This window comes from Myotis myotis, unplaced genomic scaffold (genome assembly GCF_014108235.1).
Source record: "Myotis myotis isolate mMyoMyo1 unplaced genomic scaffold, mMyoMyo1.p scaffold_m19_p_8, whole genome shotgun sequence".
Classification (NCBI taxonomy): Eukaryota; Metazoa; Chordata; class Mammalia; order Chiroptera; family Vespertilionidae; genus Myotis; species Myotis myotis.
The window spans coordinates 30,921,640-30,934,173 of record NW_023416390.1 but is presented as its reverse complement, the minus strand read 5'-3'; the positions used below and the strand labels follow the sequence as shown (position 1 = coordinate 30,934,173).

At 37.7% G+C, this 12,534-nt stretch overlaps 1 protein-coding gene across 4 annotated transcripts in view; it reads right to left on the bottom strand.

Moving 5' to 3' along the window:
• Nucleotides 1-12,534, bottom strand: part of PSMD1 (proteasome 26S subunit, non-ATPase 1) — an 87,205-nt gene that overhangs the window by 17,274 nt on the left and 57,397 nt on the right. For 3 of the 4 annotated variants that reach the window (XM_036320905.1, XM_036320903.1, XM_036320904.1), the window contains 2 exons: nucleotides 6,118-6,232; nucleotides 1,762-1,878 (listed from right to left, as the gene is read on the bottom strand). In XM_036320905.1, coding sequence (XP_036176798.1) covers nucleotides 1,762-1,878; nucleotides 6,118-6,232 — 232 coding nt within the window. The remainder of the gene's footprint in view (nucleotides 1-1,761; nucleotides 1,879-6,117; nucleotides 6,233-12,534) is intronic. The other variant, XM_036320906.1, reaches the window with a different exon arrangement.

Genomic DNA, 12,534 nt, shown 5'->3' with positions numbered 1-12,534 from the left:
TCCTACAGTAGAAATGGGAAGATGGTAAACATCTTGTTCACAATACAAATCATGTGCAACTGACATGTGAGGTCAAAGTGAATAAATATCTGTATATTACCATTAGGGGAATATCTATCATTTCTATCTGATAATTGCTAATCAGACAACATTCCATGGCCTAAACTTTCTTCTTCTAGTGCTATATTACTCAATTGGATAACCTCCAACTGATAAAGATCAGCAGAAGGTCAAAAGCAAAAATAAAAAATGCAAAAGCTATTCATAACTGCTATATTTAAAACAAAAACCAGAAAGAAATGTGGCCTGTGTGAAAAAATGTTTATGCTCTAGAAGACAATGATTAAAACAGATGAGAAGACTGATTCTATCTGCAATAATGTAATTTTTGGATGTCTTAGAATTTTGACTAAGAGAGAAGCACTGAAAAGGAAACAAAAATGATAGTAACTGCTCAGAAAGTGAAACCTATTAAATAAAGTTCCATAAAATAAGAATGAATAATCAATGAGTTCTGAAAATTTTTCTCTTTTATCCCCATCCCTCATATTAACCTATTTTGCTGAAAAGAATGATGCTGGTTTAGCGCAGTGGATAGGGCATCGGCCTGCAGACTGAAGGGTCCTGGGTTTGATTCTGATCAAGAGCACATGCTGGGATTGCGGGCTCGATCCCCGGTAGGGGGCGTGGAGGAGGCAGCCAATCAATGTTTCTCTTTCATCAATGATATTTCTATCTCTCCCTCGCCCTTCCTCTCTGAAATCAATAAAAATATATTTAAAAAAAAGAAAAAAAGAATGATGCTGAACATCTGCTTGATAAGGCAAAAGACAATATACCAATGTTTGTTTTCTCTGTTGTCAATTTTTTGACTGCTTCTCCCATGAGAGCAGAATATGAGGCTGTTAACTGCCCTAATTTTAAGTTAAGAATGAAAAGATCTGAAATTATTGCACTAGCTATCACATCTATTTAATATATATCAAACATGGTAATTTTTAGCACATGTAAATAAGACCTATGCATTTTCTATTTCTCAACAAAATGGGCTTCAAAGGGACCTCATGGAGAGCTTAATATGAACAGTAGTCACTGTGCACTGACATCTGGCACATAAAGTGAGAGGCATTAGCTATTGACTGAGGGACTAGCGGGGGATGGTAGGGAAGAAGGAAGGTGGGAGGGAAATAGAGAGGGGAAGAGGAAGAGAGAGACAAAGGGAAGAGCAGGCAAAGCTGCACTGAAAGGCTATCATTATACTTCCACCTACATAGAAGAGCAACATATGCAGGGGTGTTTCTTTGGACAGATGTGGGTCAAGAGGGAAAAGGTAGCTGTCCTGAAGTCATCTGAAATCCTGTCCAAGAGATTACACAAGAGGGCAATGTCATTTCCAAACTGAAATTGTATGTACTGCCTGAGTTTACATCCTGTATCAGAGGAACAAGTTATCTCACTGAATAGATTTTAAAAGGACAGTAAAGGAGACAAAAATTAAAGTTGACTTTTATGATTTCGTGAACCCATGAGTTCTATTTTTCAAGTACGGTTATACAATTGAATTAACAAAGTGACCATAAATCTGTAAGAAATGCATTTAAAGAGTATTATATATTTAAAGTTTTCCCATTCTCCTATCTCTTGGCTTTCTATGAGTTAAGTGTTCACCACATTTGAGGTAAAAATGTCCTCAAAAGGAGGTAAGTTCCTAAAGGAAAGCTTGAACCAGCTGTATTCTAGAGTCTCGTTTTGTTTGCTCACCTTTGGACAAGTGATTTCAGTCTGCTGGATCATGATGAGAGCCGAAGCTATGAGAGCTCCTTGCCTCACATAGTTCACAGGGTCATTTGTCATTGGTTCTAGCAAATTAATTGCTTCCTGAAAGCATTAAAAAACAACAACCCTTAAATAAAGTTCATATAGCTGGGTTTACAAATTAGTTACCACCATTCCAAGTTAACTATCTTCATCTGACATTGTAATAACAAGTTAGTTTAAGACAAACTGGATGCACAGTTCAGAACAGAGTATGCTTTAAGTTTCAATATAACTGATGGTATGTGAAAAGGAAGCTTGTAGAACACGACTGCTCCTGTTTTGAGGAAAAAGAGGTCAAAAAGAAAGAGAAAATGATTAATGTTTAATAAAGCACCCATTATTTCCTAGGCACAGTGGTAGGTATTTATGGATGTTATCCTAGATAATCCTCTTAAACCTAAAAATAAAACAAAAACAAAATAACAATAGCAACACCAAATAATCTTTATAAACAAAGAAACTGAGAGTTAGAAATGTTAAGTAATTTGCCCAAAGTCACATAAGTACCAAATTGTGGTCAGTCTGACTCCAAAACCTGTATTAAGTATCCAACTTCCTTCAAATACCAGGGTATGGCAATGTCTTAGATAATTTTACAAGATGGGGTGGGAACAGGCGGAGAAGGTTAATGGGGGGACATCTGTAATACTTGCAACAATAAAGATAAAGTAAAATACAATCAACTAAAAAAACCCCCACTAAATCAAAACAAAAAACAAAGATAAACTTCTAAGACAAAAAAGAGTTTACTTGCTAGTAGCATGGTAAAAAATTTAAAAATAGGACTAGAATTGATTTCATGGTTACACTTCACAAGACCACATATACTGAATGGAACTTTCCAAACTGTTTACCAGGATTTACTCAATATCATATCCTTCGGAATGTGATCAATGCTATGAAAAAAGGATTTCTTGATTAAATACGTCTGGGAGTTCCTGCATACTATATATTACCTCCTGTTATAGATTCAAATGTATATATCATATCAAAGGTTCTAGGAATGTACAAAAGCTCCAGGCACATAGTGATGTGGGATGTTAAAGAAACCACTGGAACTTTTGTTTTTCCCAGTATTTGTCCATAGTAATGTTACCAAGAACTCTTTTTCTCATATAGTAACTTCTATTAATACCCTGCAGAACATTAACACCCTTTGTTAAGTGCCATTTTTTAACATCCCTTATAAGGTTCTTAGGTATAAACCTGGAGGAAAAGAGAAAAGGGATTTACAAGGTTATCAAACTTATTTCTTAATATGTATGCAATTTCTCAAATATTATTTCTTCTAAGGTCAAGGAAAGAAAGAATAAATTGAATTCTTTTTTTGGGAAAATGACTTTAGATTTCTTTAGATGTGGATTTAAAGTCATATGCCACTTAATGTTGGGGCTACATTCTGAGTAATGCGCAGTTAGGTGATTTCGTCATTGTGTGAACATCATAAAGAGCACTTACATTAAAGAGCAGATGGTATAGCCTGCTACTCTAATTGTATGTGCTGTACTTTTATATGACTGGCAGTGCCGTAGATTTGTTTATACCAGTGTCACCACGAACACAAGAGTAATGTGTGGCACACTTACTGATGGCAGTTACGACATCACTAGGTGATAGGAATTTTTAGCTCCATTTTAATGTTAAGGACCCAAATATCAGTATATGATGCACGACTGTATTTATTTGTTTTTAAAAATGAGAGTTAGTGTCAACCCATGAGCCAGGAGGTCACAGTTTGATTCCCAGTCAGGTCACATGCTCCAGTTGTGGGTTTGATCTCCAACAAGGGGCGTGAGGGAGGAAGACCATCAATTATTCTCTCTTATCATTGATGTTTCTATCTCCCTCTCACTTCCACTCTCTGAAATCAATTAAAAAATATATACATTAAAAAAGGAGAGCTATTAACAATATTACACATACCAGATGTTTTCTTTCTCCCACTTCATTAAAAACTGTAATGACAGTGTGCAGAGTTTTTCAAACTCATATATTGTCAATATAGTTTATGAAGTAGTCATGATAAAAATATAACCAAATTTCCAACTTACAAGTTAAAAAACACTAACTTGGCTTTTGAGGTCTCCTATATAATAAAAGGCTAATATGCAAATCAACCAAACGGCAGAATGACTGATCGCTATGACATGCACTGATCACCAGGGGGCAGACGCTCAATGCAGGAGCTGCCCCCTGGTGGTCAGTGAGCTCCCACAGAGGGAGCGCCACTCAGCCAGAAGCTGGGCTCATGGCTGGCGAGCACAAAGGCGGTGGTGGGAGCCTCTCCCACCTCTGTGTCTGTGGCACCACTAAGGATGTCTGACTGACAGCTCCCGGACTGTGAGAGGGTGCAGGCCGGGCTGAGGGGACCCCCCCCACCCCATGCATGGTTTTCATGCACCAGGCCTCTAGTGTGATATAACATCAAAGATATATTTTAGCATAAACAGATGTTTCAGGTTTTTAAGAAACAAAAATAACCAAAGCACCAAATTTCAGACATGTATTGATATGAAGATCATACAAACTAGAAGTAAAGCAGACTTGTATAAAATTTTTTAATTGAATTAACATATCAGATGCTGTGTCTCAAAGATGATTTGCTCCAAGATATTAAGTTTAAAATAATCTGGAAAGAAAACAAAAGTAATTTACATTTAACTTATGAGGCTTGACATAAATGTCTATTAAAGACCCGAGGGGGGAAATACTTAGTAAGACATTCAACTTATATGAAGGCCAATTTCTATAAACTGCACTTTATATAAACAATGACATTTCTAATAAAAGTGAAGATTCATCTATATATATCTATATATATATAAAAACCAAGCAACTGGAATGACAGAACAACTGGTCGCTATGATGCACACTGCAGCCGACCAACCTCCCAGGGCCCCTCCCCACAACCGGCTTCACCCCACCCATGCACGAATTCATGCACTGGGCCTCTAGTTCTCATATAAAAATTCCTCACCCAAAAGAAATGAAAACATTTAAAAAAAATTAAACTCTGTGAGGGCAGAGACCATGTCCAACTTGTTCACCATCAAATCCTTAAATGATCTTCCCTCTATCATTCATGTGACAAATATTTACTGAAAGTCTACTATGTGCCAGGTCTGACTTTAGATTCTAGCAGTGAACACACTGTTCCCAGGGACTTGACATTTCAGTGGAGAGGAGTCAGACAATCAATAAAATAGGTGTAAAAATATGTTAGGTGGTGATAAGTGCTATGAAGAAAAATAAAGCAGGGTAAGGAGAGAGAATTGAGAATACTGGAAGGGGATGTCGCCATAAATTTTTACACAATTCCTGCTACATGTAGTAAAAATGCCTATTTTAATCCCTAGCTTCAATTATGCTTTATATCGTTAGAAGAAGTTATTAGTATCTAAAAATAATACCCTTCTTAGAGAAAAAGTAAAGCAAATTAAAATTTAATTACTGAAGTCAATCAATAAGCGAATAGCTATACTTTGTTTTATTTTAGTTTGAACAATAGATGGTAAAAAAGTGACTTCTTCCCTCTGATGTAAAGACTCTGGTAGTATAATATCTCTCTCTCTCTCTCTCTCTCTCTCTCTCTCTCTCTCTCTCTCTCTCTCACACACACACACACACACACACACACACACACACACCTGCCAACCCTATTAAAAGAAAAGTTCACTAAGCTATGGGCATGTGTGTTACAAAAGATAAAATTTGATATGTTATTGCTGTGAAAAAAAGAACAAAACACAACACTTGTTATTTAAGCAATGACAATGCATTTCTTTACGAATCTCATGAATTGTGTTTTCAAATCATCAACTTGCCTAACCTAACTCTGTCACTTTGGAGGGCTTAACAAATATCAGGTTAAGTTCATGAAGAGAAAATAGGCAAACAGCAATAAAATAATTAGTTTAAACCAAATCAACCCCAATAAATTTAATAAAAATTAAAACAACAAGAACAAGAAAAAATCAAACCAAAGGAATAAAACTGAATTGGTGGCCTCATACGAGAACCTTGATTTCCACAATACTAATTCTGCAAATTAGACATGTAAAATAACCAAAGTCAACAGCATTTTTTTCCATTACAGCCACGTGTATAATGTGGTAGTTTGTTCTTAAATGGCTTTGAGCCATCCAGAACAGTAAAGTAATGAAGTTCTGGGAAGCCTTGTGAGGCAAGTCTTACAGATCACACCACTCTCATATTTTTACAGCTGTTACATAAACCTTTCTGTGAAGGAAAACAGTCTGGCGCCAGGAAAGAACTGATCCCATTGCTGTTGGGCTTTACCTTGTTTCCTGTACCAGCACAGCAGATGCCCAGGGCCATGGCAGCTCCATAACGCACGTGAGGATTATAACTCTCTGACAACAATGAAACAACGCTGGGGCACTGTTCAGGGGTCCTGATAAGAAACAGAGGAAGTGAAGACAGTGTTATACATAACACATTTTAAATCAAGATGGGAGAATTTTAACCTTTTTTTTAAAAAATTTTTTTTTAAATATATATTTTATTGATTTTTTACAGAGAGGAAGGGAGAGGGATAGAGTTAGAAACATCGATGAGAGAGAAACATCGATCAGCTGCCTCCTGCACATCCCCCACTGGGGATGTGCCTGCAACCGAGGTACATGCCCTTGACTGGAATCGAACCTGGGGCCCTTGAGTCCGCAGGCTGACGCTCTATCCACTGAGCCAAACCAGTCAGGGCTTAACCGGTTTTTTAAAGTTATGAGAAACAATAGCTATATTTAACACAGAAATTAAAAAATTAAAAATCTAAAAATTAGAATTATTGATATTAGAAATCTATCTTCAATATTCAGAGAATATGTGCAAAGAAAGAGGAATGTATCAGTGATTCCTCAACCACAATTCCGCCTCACAGAATCAGTCATTCCTGGTGCCTCCTCCATAATTGGGACTAACCATGGGGACTTGAGGGGCGCACACTTCTTGCTCTACACCCATATTCTTATATTTCCTGCTTACTCTCTGTGTCTTGTTTCAGAAGACGTCATTTATAAGGATTCTAGGATGTTTCCAAAGTTGCATGAAAGATTTAAATCCCCCAGCATTATCCTGGTTGAATATTAAACTAATAAATAAGCTTTGATAATGAGGAAATTCTGATTTTTCTGTCTTTTATGTTGATAAGAAGTAGTAGAGAAATTGTTCTTTTGTCATCTTCGTATGTTTGCAAAGAAGAAACAGGACAACCTTGACTAATGAAGTATCTGACCTCTAAAAGACTATCTTGTTATAGTGGTACCCTTGAAGGGTAGCAGGACAGGGGTAGGAACTAGAAGAAGAGAGTGTAAGGAGAGTTTATGGCAGGCTGGTAATGATCTTGAATTATGTACTAGTTATAAAGGTATATTCAGCTGTGAAAATTCATCAAGTTGTAGGGCAATGATTATGAACACGTTTTCAGAAGTATATCACACTTCAATAAAGTTTGTTAAAAAATACTATCTATATTTACATTTTAATAACATTTATTAATTATCAGTTACCACCTATAGACCAATTCAAATCTATAATTCAATGCTGGAATTGTTCTCTAGCCTCAAACTCCAGCTATTAGTAAATTCAAATTTCAAATGGAGCAGAGCCAAGGTTATGAAAACTGTCAATAAAAGTGGAATTTTGCTATAAGGGAAGGTTGGATTATTTCCCCCTATAATAAAGTCCATTAACCTTTCTTAAAAATGTTCTCAGTTTGACAAAGTTTCCTAGTATGAATAACTTGGAAATAATAATAACGGCAACAATATGGAATATACTAACAAGATCTGGGTTCTAGTCCTAGCTTTGTTAATTTTTTATAACATGACATTAGGCAAGTCAATTACATTTTCCTTTCTGTAATTAGAGATAATTTTTTTCTCCTATTCTGCAGAAATAATATAAAAAACAAATGGGCAAATAACTAAAAATATGGTAATAGCATATGAACATTGAGATAAATAGTAAGTTATATAAGAGGAAGCCATGGAGTAAAAAACCCATTATTTAAGTTCCTGTTTTGTCTACAAATAGTTGGGATAATTTAGATAAGGTTCAATTAACCAAATACTTTGGGGTCTCTTTCCCCTGCAAAAAGGAATGGGACTAGAAGTTCCATAAGGTCTGCTCCACTTAACAAAAATTCTATGGCTTCAATGAGAAATGTTCCTATGAAATAAAAATGAAATTTAAAGTGATATTACACCAAAAAGACTGTTGGACAGTTATTCTGCAATTGTAGTTGACAGCACCAGCATTTAGCTTTTATTTAACTCCTATTAGGCTAGGAACTTAAAGCTCTGTCCATGGTTTGATACCCAAATTCTCGGACAAACAAGATTGCACACATCTCAAGGGCCAAGAGCTAAGAGTGTCTTCTATATTTCCATAAATTATTAGCACAGTGCTAGGCACTAAAAATAAAATAATTTTAATTTTATTACTTAGTAAAAGACAAAGGGAGCCAAATTAAATTTATATTTAGAGACTTAACCAACAAGTATTTTCTACTAGCTTCAAAGCTTAATGGTTAACCACTGGGAAAAATAATCAAGCCCTTCAGTGTTCCTCTTCTCCCTTAATTTTATAATTCAGCTAGATAATAAAAGAAGGTAAAGTTAACAAGTCCCTGTCAGTGTTACTTGATAAGGGCTGAGTGTCTCTGAATTTTATGTGCTTTGAAGTTCCCAGTAGGGAGAGCAAATATAGGTCTAGGGAAGGCAGCTTTTAAAAAGTACAATACACACTGGAACAGGTAACTAAGTTCTGATTTATAATTTCAATAAAATTTCTTGGCTTGTAGCTAATAGTCATCTTGCCAATGTTACTATTTGTACAAACCTTCCACAGAGTAGGAATTGTGCAAGGGCATATGCACAAGTCATTGCCACATCATCCGACCATAAACTGCAAATACGAATTCCATTCTTTCAACATACTGGCTATTAACTACCATTTTTTAATTGAATATTTTCTGCAACCTCAATGTTAAATCATATTAATAAATCAAGATGCTATCAAGAATATGGTGTCTTTGCTCAGCTGGTGTGGCTCAACAGTTGAGCACTGACCCAAGAACCAAGAGGTCACCGGTTTCATTCCCAGTCAGGACACTTGCACAGGTTGTGGGCTCAAGCCCCAGTAGGGGCTATGCAGGAAGCAGCTGATCAATGATGTTTCTCTCTCATAGATGTTTCTATCTCTTTACCCCTCTCCCTTCCTAACTCTTAAAAAAAAAATATGGTGCCTTTTTCTAATTTATCATCTCCAGAGGAGCAAAAAGTACAGAATCTTTCTAAGCAATGATCAGAATGCAAACATTTACTTGCATGTACTAGTATATATGAAACTTTAAAAAAGTAGTGGTTAATAAATGAATAGAAGATGAAATCATCTCATCATCATTTTGCAACTTGGAATGAATTAATGGATCTCAATTATCAATGACTACAAACTTCATAAAACAAGAAACAATTAGACCTTATTGTACATTGTTAGCCCTACCCCTCCAAAGAGAGAGGAGAGAGAAATTGAACCAACTATCAATTTAAAGAAAATACAGAAACCAACATACACATATTATACATAAGGTTGCAATCAGCAAAATCCATACTGTGGGAAATGACAGTAATGTTGATGTGGTTTCTTCAACAAACTGCAAGGAGTGGGGAAAGGGAGGGGCAAGGAAAGGCAAGAGAAGGAAAGATACCTATAAAATAAAATAAAAAAATACACCAAGTCTTTAATTTCATTAGACGCTCTTTCAGCAATCCTAATAAAAGGGTAATATGCAAATTAACCATCACTCCATCACAAAGATGGCAGTGCCCAGTCCTCTCAGCCCCGCTGGAATCCCCCAGTCCCAGGACAGGAGGGGGTGCGGGGCCAGCTGCTGAGAGCGGGCAGTGTGAGCGGCCTGGTAGAATGCTTGCTTCATCGCCGTGGTGACGAGGCAAGTGTTCCACTCTGGCTGCAGAGGACCTCTGGGCCGTGGAGAGCTTCTGGGTAGTGGGCGAGGAGCAGCCAGGCCCTGCAGAGAGCTACTGGCACACAGCTTTGTGCGCAGGGCTACTAGTTTTAAATAATTCTGACACTCCTTAAATCTTAGCTTTTCTATATAAACAGTTATCTCTTAGATAATATTATTATCGGTGGGAAACCCTCTGTGTCTCCACAGATTTCTAGTGGAAGTGGTCTTGTGGTGTCATGAGAAAAGGAATTTGCTGAGACTGACACAGGAGAATGAGTGGCATTTATTTGAGTGGAATTAAACCCCTGAGTTTCCAAGGGCTCCTCTCCCTCTGTCCCGCCATGGATGAAGTGTAGCTGTGTCTTTAGCAGAGCTAGGATTAATGCCGTTTGCTCAGTTTCTGTTCCGTTTTTGCACAGTCCAATCAACCATCAGGCTAGCTTCACTTGTGTTCCCAGCTGCAGTTCATCAGTCCATTGCATGTGGGGTCTACATGGCCATAGGCCATGCGACTTCTAGGAACACAGACGAATGCAAGGAAGCAGGAGGCCTTGTTGAAGTGAGCTAATCTTAGCTCTACCATGTCTGTATTATAATTATCAATATACTAGAGGTCTGGTGCATGAAATTCATGCACTGGTGTGTGTGTGTGTGTGTGTGTGTGTTTCCTCAGCCCGGCCTGCACCCTTTAGCACTCCAGGATCCCTTAATCCTTACCGCCCACCTGCTTGCTATTCCTTAGTGCTGCCATGGAGGCGGGAGAGGCTCCTGCCACCGCTGCTGCACTCGCCAGCCATGAGCCCGGCTTCTGGCTGAGAGGCACTCCCCCATGGGAGCGCACTGAGCAGCAGGGGGAAGCTCCTGCATTGAGTGTCTGCCCCCTGGTGGTCAGTGCACATCATAGCGACCGGTCGTTCTGGTTGTTCTGCCGTAATGGTTGCTTAGGCTTTTATTATATAGACAAGAGGCCCAATGCATGAAATTCGTGCAAGAGTAGGCCTTCCTTCTCCTGGCTGCCGGCACTGGCTTCCCTTTGGCACCCGGGACCCAGGCTTTCCTCTGGCAGCCGGCAGGCACCTGGGACCAGGGCTTCCCTCCGGCCGCTGGCAGGCACTCACAATCCTGGCTTCCCTCGCAGCCTTGGCTTCATCCAGAAGGTTGTCTGGTCTAATTAGCATATTATGCTTTTATTATTATAGATTTGTTTGTATCACCATAAGCTTATAAATTACATAAGGGTAGAAAATGTTTACCTTGTTCATCTCCACAAGCAAATAGAACTAAACAAATACTTCACAAATGAATGAATATGCAAGGGACAAAATGTGCACATTGTTAAAAATTCCTTGATGGTTGGTGCTTGAGAGGTAAAAAAATATCCTTGGCTCAGATTTCAGTTGTCCTCCTAGGCCTATAAAAGATAGTAGACTAACTTTTAAAGTCAAAGATAGAATTTGTTCAATAAATTAAAAAGGCATCAGAAAATTCAGTATTTTAGAAAAAAATGCACCAATTAAATTTTTTAGTTATTGTTAGAGTCTGAATCTCACCTTTAAGCTACTTTAATTAAAATTTATCTGGAGTTCTAGGTAAATGAGAAATTCCACACAAATGAAGTTTTCACATATTTGAAATGTTATTCGACCTTTAAGAATGATACTTTATATCATTTTGAAAGGAAATATTTTTTAAAATGCATGTTACAGCCCAGACTGTGTGCTCAGTGGTTGAGCATTGACCCATAAATCAGGAGGAGACCAGTTTGATTCCTGGTCAGAGAACATGCCTGGGTTTTGGGCTTGATCCCCAGTAGGGGGCAGCCAAATCAATAATTCTCTCTTATCATTGATGTTTCTATCTCTCTCTCCCTCTTCCTTCCTCTCTCTGAAACAAATAAAAATATATTAAAAATAAATAAAATGCATGTCACATATTCCTGCCATACAAAAAAGCTGAAGATGATTTAACCTTTCAAGTATGGGAATCACCACTATGACATCAATTATTATATCACATATCGTTGTGGAAGGCTGAGTAATATGAGAGCTATAAGTCTCTATTCTGAGTAGACCTACACACCTATACTTTTTAATTCCTGTTTTTTTCAGTTGACTCTGTTTGCCATTATTTAAGTGCTTGTCCAATTTTTAATTTGTTATTCTCCTCTGGACTTGGCAGGGAAACGTGTATTAAAACTGTCTCAAGAGTGAATTTATCACTGAACATTCTTTTGTATTATTTAGATTTACCACCACGTGCAAATGTTATTTTCATTAAGGAGAGGAAGAGATAGTTTTTGTGTGTGCATACAGCAAAAAAGATCTGGAGTAGGGACTTACAAACTGCCTTCTATCTAATACGAATGAGGTTTTAGAGCATGATTTAGTTATTTGCCAACTGAGATATTTGTCTACCCTTTTATTTATCTCTTTATTATTCTGCTTTCTCTGATTCTCAACTATGCTTCTAATAATTCGGGGTTGCCAAATAAGTGGTTGTAATAATTAGTTATGCTCCTTAGCCATTAAACTAAAAAAATTAAGAATAATCTAAGTACTGCCCTAGCTGGTTTGGCTCAGTGGATAAAGCGCCGGCCTGCAGACTGAGGGGTTCTGGGTTCGATTCCGGTCGGGGGCACATGCCTGGGTTGTGGGCTTGGTCCCTGGTGGGGGGCATGCAGGAAGCAGCCAATCAGTGATTCTCTCTCATCATTGATGTTTCTCTCT